The sequence below is a fragment of the Fistularia commersonii genome, chromosome 6, assembly GCF_037954325.1.
Source record: "Fistularia commersonii isolate RoL2024-O1a breed Wild chromosome 6, RoL_Fcom_v1.0, whole genome shotgun sequence".
Lineage (NCBI taxonomy): Eukaryota > Metazoa > Chordata > Actinopteri > Syngnathiformes > Fistulariidae > Fistularia > Fistularia commersonii.
Window position 1 is genome coordinate 2,109,672 of NC_141289.1, and position 15,379 is coordinate 2,125,050.

At 43.8% G+C, this 15,379-nt stretch overlaps 1 protein-coding gene across 1 annotated transcript; it reads right to left on the minus strand.

Annotated features, from left to right (window-relative positions):
• Positions 1-125: 125 nt before the first annotated feature.
• Positions 126-15,266, minus strand: LOC147233165 (interferon alpha/beta receptor 2-like). Its single transcript, XM_086147726.1, has 8 exons — positions 15,182-15,266; positions 12,374-12,605; positions 12,088-12,214; positions 7,446-7,618; positions 7,165-7,313; positions 4,913-5,072; positions 2,658-2,770; positions 126-1,119 (listed from the first exon to the last, which is right to left on the minus strand). Exons 2-8 carry the CDS (start codon positions 12,420-12,422, stop codon positions 610-612), a joined length of 1,281 nt encoding a protein of 426 aa, XP_086003852.1. The 5' UTR covers positions 12,423-12,605; positions 15,182-15,266; the 3' UTR covers positions 126-609.
• Between the last annotated feature and the right edge of the window lie 113 nt (positions 15,267-15,379).

Below are 15,379 nucleotides of genomic sequence, written 5' to 3' on the forward strand. Positions count from 1 at the left end.
CCATTCAGTCGGTCGGTCAAACGTCATATGGACTCTCTGGTCCGCAGGTCTGGACGGTTCAGGTTCCACCGATGAACCTCCTTGCTTGTGTTTGGACACCCGGAGGAACCTGGAGAACCCTGAGGAACAATGTAAACATCCTTTATTGTCAACCAGTTGGGATATCCCGGTTGTTGTAAAAGCACAAATACAAGAAATGTAACAAGACTGGCTGCAGATAATAGTGAAATGTTAAACGTGGCGTCTGGAATAAAAACACTTTTGACGAAAAAGGCGAGGGCACCTCTGCATTGTGGTCTCTGGCGCCCCCTAGTGGCAGATTTAATACAAACCATTGCCTCTGGGAGAGAATAAAAATGGATGGACGTGAAATGCAGACGAGTGACATATAATACTATAAAAAATGGATTAAACCTTTACATGTGGTTGAACTCTATACTAACATTGAGAACAATTTCAGTCCCTGAAATGTATAAATTCCTATAAAAGAACCGGCTAGAACAAGCCTCCCTCAGGAAACGTGTGTGGATGTGAAATCTTCCTCAACGGGTCGGCGAAGTCGAAGAGTTTGACCTTCCCGTGGAGCGCCGGACGTCCGGAGCAGAGCTTTCAGAGGCGGTAACATGGCCGTGTCAGGTACCCCGAGAAATCCTGGTCGTCGTCGAGGGTCGCGACCCCGAGGTCCTCCGTTAGCGGAGGCGGGTCGAGCTGAGCGTCGCCTTCCTCCTCCTCCTCGTCGTCGTCGTCCTCGGCCTCCTGCAGACGCCTGCCCAGGATGATGGTGTGGATGCTCACCTCCTCCCCCGCCGCCGCCGCCGCCGCCGCCGCCGTCCAGACCTCCGGTTGGGGGTCGAAGATGTCCAACGGCAGGAAGGATGTTTTCTGCGTCACCTCGTAAACGGACGCCGGCGGAGTCGGGGAGGTTGACGAGAGGAGGCGTTCGGCCGCGTAGACGTCGTAGCCTCTCCCGCCGCTGCGGTCGGCGAACTCCGTGTCGCCGTCGCACGACGACAGGCTCGTGTTGGATGTGGGCGACGGCGCTTCGACGAGGACGGGCACGGACAGGGAGACGGTTTCCGGCACCAGGACCAGAACCTTCGGCTGATGGCGAATGGACGTCTGATGCGCAGCAGGCAGACGGGAAAAAAAAAAATTCAGGACGGCGGACGGCTCCCGGTGAGTTGTCTCAGGAAATTATAATTTTAAAATAAATGTAAATACATGGTGTATGAATATATATACAAAAACACAAGCGAGGTGTTGGAAGGTGTTGGATGGTTGAAGTTTAGCCGCGATATGTAGCAAACGCATTGCATTTAGCAACACATCGTAGCATTGTGTGTGGAGCCGCTAAGCTAAGTTAAGCGATAGCGCACCAAACCCCCCCCTGCACGGTAAATACACTTAAAAAAAAAAAAAAAAAAATTCTTCACACTCTTTGATTATCATCATTCATCTATACATTATTTGTTATTTATAGAGTATATTTTTTTTATTAACTTAAACAGGATAATGGAATGCATTGGAATGAAGGAAGAAAAAGAAATAGCATTTCAATACGTTTTAATGGGGGACTTTAATTTGATATACGAATAAATTGAGTAAGCTCGTAAGTCGAGGTATTATTTTACTGTATAGATCTTTTTGTGTGTGAAAAAAATATATATCTATGCACATGTACATAAAAAAAGGTTGCATGTACATTGACAGTTGTGCCACAACGTAATTATCTTTTTTTTTCTTGATTGAACAACAGCTTCTATTTTCCCCAATGCAGGCCTTGTATCACACACACACACACACACACACAATAATTTAATGTCACTTGCATAATGTTTCTTGCAGAATTACAGAATTTCTGAATGAGAATTACAGGTTTAAAAAAAAAAAAAATCCAGACAAAACTGTTGCAACACTATTTGCTTTGTGTGTGTGTGTGTGTGTGTGTGTGTTTAGGAGCGGCAGCAGCTGCACATCTTTGTCTTGCTTTTTTTTTTCCACCCCTCAGTCCAACCACAAACTCCTCCGCAGTGTGTGTGTGTGTGTCTCATTCTGGAGTGTATTTGCTGTTGAGCTTTCTCAGAAAAAAAAAAAAAAAAAAAAAAAAAAATCACACACACACACACCAAAACAATGTGTGTGATAATTCACTGATCCCATGTTGCATCAAATCCATGCCATATATTTGCCTTGAACTCTAAAGTAGGTCACTAGCAGGGGAAGGTCAACATTTCGGACCAGAACAACGTATTCCTGGAAGGGAATCGGTGCCGGACAGTTCTTAGAACTGTTCACTTCGAAAGCATCTGACGGCTGCCGCTCCGTCACCACGAACACACACACACACACACACACACACACACATACACACCAATCTGCTGCACTTTTTTGACCGCAGACACAGAGCAGGGCAGGAAGCCTGACAAGGAACCCAGGGTATCAGTTGGCTTAGCAAAAGCGGCAGATGGTGCAGGAATGAGAAAACAGGAAGAGCAAGGCTGGTCTCCAACCCATTATTAAGTAAAACAGAATAATGCAAGTAATAAAATGAAATAAAAACATCAAATGAGAAGACCAAATGCAACTGGGATGTCCAGGGGGGAATCTGGGGCTGCATTGAATTTACTCCCCAAGAAGAAAAGTAGCGGATTGCTCACCAGGATGGTTGGGAGATGTGTCCTCAGACAGAAGTAGCCGGCAAATCCAGACAGGACCAGGACGACCAGGACGGACAACACTAAGATGCACAGCGGCACCGAGATCAGCGCGTCTGAGAAGGAGCAGAAGCAGATGCAGTGATTCGAACAATGATTTGAACAGTGATTCAAACAGTGACTCAAACGGGGATTCGAACAGTGATTCAAACAGTGATTCGAACAGGGATTCAAACAAGGATTCATACAGTGATTCGAACAGTGATTCGAACAGTGATTCAAACAGTGACTCAAACGGGGATTCGAACAGTGATTAAAACAGTGATTCGAACAGGGATTCATACAGTGATTCGAACAGTGATTCAAACAGTGACTCAAACGGGGATTCGAACAGTGATTCAAACAGTGATTCGAACAGGGATTCAAACAGGGATTCATACAGTGATTCAAACAGTGACTCAAACAGTGTCGAAGAGAGTTCAGCCGCCTTCGTCCCAGGAAAGCCGCCGGCCCTGACGGCCTTAGCCCCAGAGTGCTGAAAGGATGTGCCTTTCAGCTGTGTGGGATCTTCTCCCATCTCTTCAACCTGAGCCTGACCCAGATGGTTGTCCCCGACCGGTGGAAAACCTCATGTCTGGTTCCAGTGCCCGAGGTGAAGCATCCCAGCACACACAGCGACTACAGACCGGTGGCCCTGACATCACACGTCATGAAGTCGCTGGAGAGGCTCGTCCTGAGGCACCTTCGCACAGTCGTCGGACCTTCGCTGGACCCCCTGCGGTTCGCGTACCAGCCCCGGATAGGAGTGGAAGACGCCATCATCTATCTGCTGCACAGAATCTACACACACCTGGAGGAGGCAGGAAGCACTGTGAGAGTCATGTTCTTTGACTTCTCCAGTGCTTTTAACACCATTCGACCTGCCCTGCAGAAATTCTCAGATGACTCTGCCATCGTGGGCTGCATCAACGGAGGCCAGGAGGAGGAGTACAGGAGCGTGGAGGACAGGTTTGTGGAGTGGTGTGGACTGAACCAGCTCAATGTCACAAAGACAAAGGAGCTGGTGGTGGATTTCAGGAAACAGAGGACCCATCCGACCCCAGTCACCATCAGGGGTACAGAGGTGGACATTGTGGACAGTTATAAGTACCTGGGTGTCCACTTGGACAATAAACTGGACTGGACTATTAACACCAACGCCAGCTTCAAGAAGGGTCAGAGCCGCCTGTTCTTCCTCAGGAGGCTCAGATCTTTCAACGTCTGCAGGACCGTGCTGCAGATGTTCTACCACTCGGTGGTGTCCGGCGTCATCTTCTACGCTGTTGTGTGCTGGGGCAGCAGGATCAAGACAGCTGATGCTAACAGACTCAACAAGCTCATCAGGAGAGCTGGGTCTGTCCTGGGCGTGGAGCTGGAGTCTGTGGTGCAGGTGTCAGAGAGGAGGATGCTGAAGAAGCTCCTCAGCATCATGGACAACATCCATCACCCCCTGCATGCCACACTGACGTCCTGTAAGAGCTCTTTCAGCCGTAGACTGATACCACCGAGGAGCTCCACTGAACGCCACAGGAGGTCTTTCCTCCCCGAGGCGATCAGACTTTTTAATTCCTCTCCATTCAGCCGCCGGCAACCATAACAACCTATCTTTAACTTAAAAACAAACAAAAATGTGCAATATCTCATTTCTGTGCAATATTCAGACACTGTGCAATATTTCATCTCATAACTGCTACACTATAATGTTCCCTTCTATCATACTATTGTGCACTCCTTACCTCACTTGTTACTAAGACACTTATAGTTTTATCACTGCTTACGAAGACACTTTATAGTTTCACTGAAACACTTTATAGTTTATAGTTTATTTTTATTTCTAATTCTGCCTTTCTTTTATTATTTATTACTGTTTTATATTCTGTAACTCTGGCACTGCAATTTCCTTCGGGATTAATAAAGTTGTTCTTATTCTTAAACAGTGATTCGAACAGGGATTCAAACAGGGATTCATACAGTGATTCAAACAGTGATTCAAACAGTGACTCAAACAGTGATTCGAACAGTGATTCAAACAGTGACTCAAACAGTGATTCAAACAGTGATTCAAACAGTGACTCAAACAGTGATTCGAACAGTGATTCAAACAGTGACTCAAACAGTGATTCAAACAGTGACTCAAACAGTGATTCAAACAGTGACTCGATCAGTGATTCAATCAGTGATTCGATCAGTGATTCGATCAGTGATTCGCACAACCATACCATCGTTAAAGGCACCAGGGGTCGAGGCACACCGGGGCTGGCCGTAGTCTGATTGTCTTTGGACGATGCCGTTGGAGACCCGCGCTGAGACGCAGTAGCTTCTGCCGGAAGACAGGTCCTTCAGGACGGTCCTACCCAGGGTTTTGGAATCGAGGAAAAACTGGGAAAAGGGGGAGAAAATACAGCGTTATTCCAGTGGGCAGGGTCAGGTGGAGGTGAGGAGTAATCCCTAAACGAAAACCCTGAACGCTGCGGAGCTAAGATTTTAGCTAACAGTGATGAAAAGATGCAAACACCTGTTTAAATGATGCTAATAAAGGGCTAGCTGATGCTAATACGGGTGTTCCAGAGCCAGCCATGCTAAATGAAAATCCACCAAGTACATATTTTTATTTTATCATATATATATTTTAAAAGCTTTACGCCCACACTCTTCACACTCTTATAAACCCTTCCGATGCTCTTCAAAGTGTAGCGATCTGAATCACCGCTGAGATGCAGAGAATGATGTGATGTTGCTGAACCAACCAGAGGTCAGGACAAAGAAAATAACTGAAATAATAAATATATAAGAAAGTGTTTTTTTTTTTTTGTTTGTTTGTTTTTTTACTTCGAAAACCGGTTGTGTTGCAGAAAATCTGTGGATTAAAAATTCCGATTTTTAAGCTGCCATACGATTTTATAGCACAGAGTTTTAGCAATTTTACATCATATGCATATATATATATATACTTAATACAGTGAGACTGTGAAAGGTGAGCCGCGATACAGCGAGGGACGACCATATATCCTAAAAAAAAGGTACTAAAAGGCCAGTCAAACAGAATAACGGTATCTAAGTCTCTTCTCTGCATGTATTGGACGTACAGAGGATTCTAGAAGACGTTTCTCACAATCCCACAGTGACAAGAAATTAACAAAATAATAATAATAATAATGATAGAGTGCACTGTTATATTAAACTGAGGTATCAAGTATAAAGTGAGTGCGGACACAAACTGATATTTGACTACATGAAAGAGTAGCAGCAAAGGCTGTTTTTTAAATTTTTTGTACAGTACAAAATAGCAGTAGTGCAAAAAAAAAAAAAAAAGACTGACAGTGACAGTTATGATTAAAAAAAAAATGACTGAAAAGTGACACACTCACTCAGTTTAACATAATCAACACCGCAAACTACCGTATTTTCTGCACTTGAAGGCGCACCGGATTATAAGGTGCACCATCAATGAATGGCCTATTTAAATTTTTTTTTTTTCATATATAAGGCGCACTGCATTATAAGGCTCAGAGATGAGAAGCTACAGTAGCGGCTGGGGTTGCTTCATGCATCCACTGAATGGAGCTGAGCTAAAGGGAATGTCAACAAAACACTCAGATAAGTCAGTCAAACTTTATTAATAGAATATAAACCAACGTTCTGACAACTCTGTTCACTCCAGAAACAAGTTTATGCATTCATAATACGGTACCGTACGTACCGGTAGCTCTTACCGGTATTTCCGCCGCCTTCGTTGAAAACAATGTATTTCCAACTCCATTTGTCACAGTTCAAAGTGTTTCATAAAACGAAAGCACCAAGAAAGACCGTCTCTAAATTCATTGATGTTCATGTCGCTAGCTAGCTAGCTAGCGCTGTTGCCTTCATTGGAATAGTGACTGTAGAGACGCTACTTCTTGCCGCTCTCTGTTTAACAACCCACTGTTCAAGTTTGTCCTTTAACTCTAGCCATCTCGCTTTGCTCCCTCGGAAACTCTGTTTAGTCGTCTTTACTCGGCGCAGGCCGCCTTGCTGCTTCTTCCACTTCTGCACCACTGATTCGTTAATGTTGAATTCTCTGACTGCTGCTCTATTTCCGTGTTCTACTGCGTGACCGATCGCCTTGAGTTTAAACTCTGCGTCGTAAGCATGTCTCTTGAAAGGTACCGTTTTGGGGTCTTTACAGACACACAAGTGGGGTGGGACTGGAATTACCCTCTACTGTTTTTACCGCTGCTACTTCGGCAACCCACACACACACACACACAAATGGAAATGAAAATGCACGCTTCGCGCAGTCATATATCCCAGCATGCACCGGGTGCTACTTCTTTTACGGGAGAAAATGGCGGCTGCTTCCCGTAGTTGTGAGACCTCTTGCGGCTCAATGTTGATCCATAATATAAGGCGCACTGGATTATAAGGCGCACTGTCGGTTTTTGAGAAGATTTAAGGCTTTTAGGTGCGCCTTATAGTGTGGAAAATACGGTACCTGGGGCGTGGTTGCCGAGTTGCTTTGGACCCTGAGCTGATAGTTGAACTTTTTGTAGATGGGGGTCAAGTGTGGCAGGGGAGAACGAAGGTCAACGCACAGGTTCTTGCCGCAGGGGGTCACGGACACCAGCGGCGGCTCCAGGACGGCTACAGAGCCCAACGGGGGAAAAAAGAAAGCCACGCACTCGTAACGTGAAGTGTCAACTTGCGGGGATGATGGGCGGGTGGTCACCGTGGCGACATGAATCCGGACGCTAGCAAAGAAAGGAGAAGTCTTACTGTCTCTGAGGGGCTCAAACCCCGGGTGGATGGTTGATGAGGTCTGGTTGGCCAGTCGGGCGGTGATCTGGGTGAAGTAGGTCTGGTGGTGGTCGGGGAACACCCCGGTCAGGTTGCACAGCAGCGGGCGCGTGACGTGCGCGCAGGACGCCACCGGTTCCCAGAAAGTTCCCCTGTAGAATTGAAGCCGTGTTTTGGGTCTTCGAGTGGGGAATGCGTTGAATATTTTTATAAACAACTTAAAAAAAAAATTGGAGAGCTGATGTCTTACTCATAATTCGGGTGTGGCTAAATGAATGACACACATCCACATGCCCAGACACACACAAGTCTGGCCATCTCCAGCTTAGCAAGAAAATACTATAATACAAATACTATAATATCATAAACAGGACAAGGTGTAATTGTCCCATATGCCAAGATCCTCCGTGAGAAACATCTAGAAGCTAAATTCAAGCTGCATAGAAGCTTTCCCGCTACCAGCTGGCTAACACCCTATCAAACACACACCGCTTACCTCCGTTAGCCAACAGTAGCCTGAAGTTTCAAGTTTCACCCCAAGTTTATGGTCCCGGCTCAGTCAGTAGAGCAAAAACCACAAACCCAAGACGGCCCACCTCTACGGGCCATCTCGGCTTTTTTTTGCGCTCACTCGATGCTCCGAGTGGCCGTAGCCGGATGCTAACTATATATGCTAGCCCAGGGGTCGGAAACCCGTAACACCCAAAGAGCCATTTGGACCCGGTTTCCTCTGAAAAGAAAACTCTGGGAGCCGCAATTACTTTTTGACGTCTAAAATAAAGGTACCGCTGTATATATTGCTTTTTATTACCTTTACACTTTGTATAAACAAGTGTGTTGCTTCTGAAATTCAAATGCAGCCTCAGGGCGGCACTGGCCCGTGTCTCTCCAAGCCTGCCTTGGGAGGGCATGGAGCAGTGTCTCCCTGTGCCGGTCCCAAGCCCGGATAAATGCAGAGGGTTGCGTCAGGAAGGGCATCCGGCGTAAAACTTTTGCCAAAACCAAATATGCGAGACAACCAAAACTATACCATACCGGATCGGTCGCAGACCGGGTTCACAACGACCGCCATTGGTACTGATGACCTACAGGGTACTAATGGAAATTGGGCTACTGTGGGTCGAAGAACAAGAAGAAGAAGAAGAGGAGGAGTGCGTGTTCGGAAGCAGAGAGAGAGGAGGAAAGGAAAGAGTCTGAGACTGAGAGTAGGGACTTTGAATGTTGGGACTATGACAGGAAAAGGTAGAGAGTTGGTGGACATGATGCAGAGAAGGAAGGTGGATATACTGTGTGTCCAGGAGACCAGGTGGAAAGGTAGTAAGGCTAGAAGCTTAGGAGCAGGCTTTAAGTTGTACTATTATGGTACTGACAAGAAGAGAAATGGAGTAGGAGTTATCTTGAAGGAGGAGTTTGTTAGGAACGTCCTAGAGGTGAAAAGAATGTCAGATAGACTTATGAGTCTGAAACTGGAAATCGAAGGTGTGATGCTCAATGTTGTTAGCGGCTATGCCCCGCAGGTGGGATGTGAATCTGAAGAGAAGGAGAAGTTCTGGAATGAGTTGGATGAAGTGATGCAGAATATTCCCAGAAATGAGAGAGTGGTCATTGGTGCAGACTTCAATGGACATGTTGGTGAAGGCAATAGAGGGGATGAAGAAGTGATGGGCAGATTTGGTATCCAGGATAGGAATGCCGAGGGACAGATGGTGGTAGATTTTGCAAAAAGGATGGAAATGGCTGTAGTGAACACCTTTTTCCAGAAAAAACAGGAACATAGGGTAACTTATAAGAGCGGAGGTAGGAGCACGCAGGTAGACTACATCTTGTATAGACGAGGTAACCTGAAAGAGATCAGTGACTGCAAAGTAGTTGTAGGTGAGAGTGTAGCCAGACAGCATAGGATGGTGGTTTGTAGGATGACTCTGGTGACAAGGAAGATGAAGAGGACAAAGGCAGAGCAGAGGACAAAATGATGGAAGCTGAAAAGGGAGGAGTGTTGCATGGTTTTCAGGGAGGAGTTGAGAAAGGGTCTGGGTGATCAGGGTGAGCTTCCAGATGATTGGACAACAACAGCTAGTGTTATCAGGGAGACAGGTAGAAGAGTACTTGGTGTGTCATCTGGAAGGAAAGTAGATAAGGAGACTTGGTGGTGGAATGAGGAAGTGCAGGAGTATATACAGAGAAAGCGGTTAGCGAAGAAGAAGTGGGATACTGAGAGGACTGAAGAGAACAGACAGGAGTTCAGGGAGTTGCGGCGAAAGGTAAAGATAGAGGTAGCAAAGGCAAAAAAATGGGCTTATGATGACTTGTATGCTCGGTTGGATAGTAAGGAGGGTGAGAATGAGCTATACAGGTTGGCGAAACAGAGAGATAAAGATGGAAAGGATGTACAACAGGTCCGGGTGATAAAGGACAGAGAGGGAAATGTATTGACAGATGCTAGAAGAGTGATGGGAAGATGGAAAGAGTACTTTGAAGAGCTGATGAATGTGGAAAATGAAAGAGAGGCAAGGGTAGAAGAGGTGATTATCGTATACCACAAAGTAGCAAAAATTAGTAAAAGTGAAGTGAGGAAGGCAATGAAGAGGATGAAGAGTGGAAAAGCAGTTGGTCCTGATGATATACCTGTGGAGGTGTGGAAGTGTCTATGAGAGGCAGCCGTAGATTTTCTGACTAGATTATTCAACAGGATCTTAGAGAGTGAGAAGATGCCTGAAGAATGGAGACAAAGTGTGATGGTGCCTATTTTTAAGAATAAAGGGGATGTGCAGAATTGTGGCAACTACAGAGGGATAAAGTTGATGAGCCATACAATGAAGTTATGGGAAAGAGTAGTGGAAACTAGACAGAGCAGAAGTCAGCATTTGTGAACAGCAGTATGGCTTCATGCCTAGGAAGAGTACTACAGATGCAGTATTTGCGTTGAGAATGCTAATAGAAAAGTACAGAGAAGGCCAGAGGGAGTTGCAATGCGTTTTTGTAGACCTAGAAAAAGCATATGACAGGGTGCCAAGAGAGGAGGTCTGGTATTGTATGAGAAGTCTTGAGTGGCAGAGAAGTATGTTAGACTGGTGCAGGACATGTATGCCAGCTGTGAGACACTGGTACGGTGTGCTGTAGGGGTAACAGAGAAGTTCAAGGTGGAGGTGGGACTCCATCAGGGATCAGCTCTGAGCCCCTTCTTGTTCGCAATGGTGATGCACAGGCTGACAGATGAGGTTAGACAGGAATCCCCATGGACCATGATGTTTGCAGATGACATTGTGATCTGTAGTGAGAGCAGAAAATAGGTGGAGGAAAATCTAGAGAGGTGGAGGTATGCTCTGGAAAGGAGAGGAATGAAAGTTAGTCGCAGCAAGACAGAATATATGTGTGTGAACGAGAGGAACTCGGGTGGAGCGGTGAGACTACAGGGAGTGGAGATCAAGAAGCTGGAGGATTTCAGGTACTTAGGGTCAACAGTCCAGAGCAACGGAGAGTGCGGAAAAGAGGTGAAGAGACGGGTCCAAGCAGGTTGGAATGGGTGGAGAAAAGTGTCAGGGGTACTATGTGATAGAAGACTTTCAGCCAGAATAAAAGGAAAGGTGTACAAGTCAGTGGTGAGACCAGCGATGATGTTTGGACTAGAAACTGTTCCAATGACCAAAAGACAGCAGGCAGAACTAGAGGTTGCAGAGATGAAGATGTTGAGGTTCTCTTTGGGAGTGACCAGGATGGATAGGATCAGGAATGAGTCTATCAGAGGGACGGCACATGTTAGATGTTTTGGAGAGAAGGTCAGAGAAGCCAGACTGAGATGGTTGGGTCATGGACAGAGAAGAGATAGTGAATATATTGGTAGACGGATGCTGGAATTGGAGCTGCCAGGCAAGAGGTCTGGAGGAAGACCAAAGAGAAGATTTATGGACGTCGTGAGAGAGGATATGAAGGTAGCTGGTGTGAGAGAGGAAGATACAGAGAATAGGGTTAGATGGAGAAAGTTGACTCGCTGTGGCGACCCCTAACGGGAAAAGCCGAAAGAAGAAGAAGAAGTTGCTTCTGAAATTCACAAAGTATTGCGGGGAAAATTAAATTTTATTTATGCAATGAACTCATTTTGAGCTTTGGGCTTTCAGAGCGTTTAGCGGAGCCTTGACCTGAATTTTAAAAATAAATCGGGAAAAAAATCACTGTGTCGGTAAACGATAAAAAATAAGTATTTGCAAAATATCTTCATAAATATTTATTTTACCTAGTTTATGGGACTTCTGCTCCTGAACTTCTGCGCACAGCATCTGCAAATCGGGACTTTACCGGCTGGCGGGTATACCGGCTTCCGCGAGCGTGACGTTATTTTGAGCGTCGAAAAATAATAAATATAATTTTATTTAATATTTCAAGATCACAATAATCTTCCAACTTAGAACTAAAAGTCAAAAAAAGGAATTAAAAATACACTTCACTTAAATATTTATCATTTATTTTCCCAAGCCGCTCGGAGCCGCAGTGTAAAGATGAAAGAGGGTCGCCGACCCGTGGGGTAGGACAACCGGCTAAATAGCTGCTACAAAAACAAGAATTTGAGCTTTTTTTAATTTACAACTATCATATTTAAAAAAAGGAATCTGCGGGGCCAACTCACTTTGCTGTCATGAAGGAGACCTGGTAGTAGACGCCTGCGGGGCTGCCCGGCCCGGCCTCCCATTCCAACATATGAACGAAGTTCTTGGAGGTGATGTTCATGACGGGCGGCGGGAGGTCACCTGACACTGGGGGAGGTCGGAGGATATTTACTTATTTACGAAGTAAAAAATGTGCGTTCCAACATAGACGATCGTTAACTCTCACGCTCATTCGCATGGCAAAAAGAAAGTGAGGTACAACCATTCACTCTCGTTCACGCCAACAGGGTGGATGCGTGGACGCACCTGGCTGGACCTGGAAGAGCGATGCGAGGATCCAAATGAAAGCTGCCATGAGAGCCGGGTCATCATCTCCGCGCCGCCGCCATCGGCTCCTCGCACGTCGCCGACGCTCTCCGAACTTTCACCGGCGGTAAGATTTGGGAGTCGGGCGACGGTGAAAGACTTCGGCGACGCTTAAAAACACGCCGTTTTCACAGTCTTCGGTCAGCGGCGGCCATTTCGGTGCAGGCTTGACCTGTTTTATTTCAAAGAAATACGGTGGGGTAAAAAAAGTATTTAGTCAGCGAGTTCTCACACTTGGAAAGATGAGAGAGGCCTGTCATTTTTAAATCCAGAAAAAAAATCACATTGTCTGATTTTTAAAGTATTTCTTTGCAAATTATGGTGGAAAATAAGTATTTGGTCAAGAACAAACGTTCATCTCAGTAATTAGTTATACACCCATTGTTGGCAATGATAACGGTCAAATGTTTTCTGTAAGTCTTCACGAGGTTTTTTCACAAACTGTCGCCGGTGTTTTGGCCCGAGCGGTGATGTTTTCGGGCTGTCGCTGGCCATCACGGATTTTCCACTCCCTCAAAAGATTTCCTATGGGGTTGAGATCTGGAAAGGCCATTCCGGGACCTTGAAATGCTTCTTATGAAGCCACTCCTTTGTTGCCGCGGGCGTTTTTTTTGGGATCATTGCCCTGCTGAAAGGCCCAGCCATGTTTCATCTTCACTCAAAATCTCAAGATACATGGTTCATTCCTTCCTTTCCACGGATCAGTCGTCCTGGTCCCTTTGCAGAAAAACAGCCCCAAAGCATGATGTTTCCACCGCCGTACCTTCACAGCAGGTATGGTGTTATTTGGAGGCAACTCAGCATTCTTTCTCTTCACAAGTTGAGTTTTTTTTTACCGAAAATTTTGGTTTTCATCCTCCCAATCCTCTTCTGGATCATCCGAATGCTCTCTATTAAACTTCCTGGACATGTACTAGGTCCGCCTGTGTGGTTCTGAGATTTTTGCTCACTGTCCTTGTGATCATTTTGACCCCACGGGGTGACCAAATTCTTATTTTCCACCATAATTTGCATATAAATTCTTTAAAAATCAGATCATGTGATTTTCTGGATTCTTTTTTATTTACATTCTGTCAACCTCCTCCATCTAACCCTATACTTTGTATCCTCCTCTCTCACACCAACTAACTTCATATCATCTCGCATCTATAAATCTTCTCTTTGGTTTTCCTCTAGACCTCCTGCCTGGCAGCATATAAATACAGATTTAAAAGAAACAATGAAAAGAGTGACAAAGTGGTTTAAAAAATAAATACACACACACAGGCAACATTAAAAATGAAAACCCATGGTTTCATTTTGAAAATGAAACCCATGAATGACAGAGCTTGTTGAATCAACAACAAAAAAAGGAAAATATAGCAAAATAAAGAAATGAATAAAATAATAAAACCCATGGAAGAAAGATTTTTGTTGATAATCAACAAAATAAATATTAAAATTAAAATAAATGGACAATATAATAAAAATCATGGAGGACAGATTGGTTATGTATACGTAAATTCTTGGTCATAATTAGTCTTCCATACTCTTCATTGTTTTATTCATTTTTCAATGTGTAATTGTATTAATTATTTTGTTGATATATACATGTAAATCAACAAAATAAATATTAAAATAAAAAATAAATGAGAAATATAATTAAAATCATGGAAGACAGATTGATTACATATACATAAATTCTTGGTCATAAAAAGTCTTCCATAGGTTTTATCATTGAATTAATTTCCTAATTTATAATTTTATTAATCATTTTGTTGATATGTGCGTGTAAATCAACAAAATAAATATTAAAATATAAAATAAATGACCAATATAATTAAAATCATGGAAGACAGATTGATATATACACATAAATTCTTGGTCATAATAAGTTTTCCATAGTTTTGATTATTTTATTCATTTTTTAATTTATAATCTTATTAACTTTTGTTGATATGTACATGTGAATCAACAAAATAAATATTAAAATTAGAAATAAATGAACAACATAATAAAAATCATGGAGGAGAGATTGTTGATATATATATAAATTCTTAAGCCATAATAAGTGTTCCATGGCTTTTATTATACAATTAAATTTTTAATTATAATTTTCTTAATTATTTGGTAGATATATACACATGTAAATCTGTCATCAATGGGATGCATTTTTAATGTTTTTGCTTGAGACAGATTCATTAAAAAAAAGGTACCTTGATTTATAATCCAGCCTCACGGGGGGGGGGACCAATGGGAAAAACAATTTAAATATCGTATCTTATTCAAAATAAGGAGAGGCGATTTACATAATCGGACGGGTTTCACATAAAATCGATTTTTTATATTATTTTTATTATTTTTTCATGAACAAAAAAAAAAAGAACACGTTTGAGAAGCGAGAAGTCCCCCGACTTTACCCCCCCACGTCTCCCAGGTATCACCGAACTTTATCCCACAAACACCCCCGCCTTCGATAAAGTCCACTAACCTATCGAGCAAACTTTTTAAAACTTCAACGGCGGCACATTTAAATTATTGTAAGACAAAATAAATCTGTTTTTTTGACTTTGACACCACGTTCAAATACCCCAATGCGCTCGCTAGTATTTCCGGAAAACACTCTGGTACTTCAGAAAGCTAACATTAGCTAGCATGCTAGCTCGGCTAACGAACGACCGAACGACATAATTCCAATTAACAAGCGTTACGCTCTATTAAATAATAAAAATTAAAATCACGCTTGTTATTAAATACCCAAGTATTTACCTTCTTCGACTCCGTGTGAGAACGGACATCTCCGCTGAATGACAACATGTAGCCGAAACAGTGGGGCGAGACCGCCCACGGTGCGTTCAGGGACTTCCGGGAAAACCGGAAATCCGAGAACCAGCGGGGAAATTCTCGGCGACGGTCAAACAGACAATAAAATTATTGTTATTATTATTATTATTGTTATATATGTTA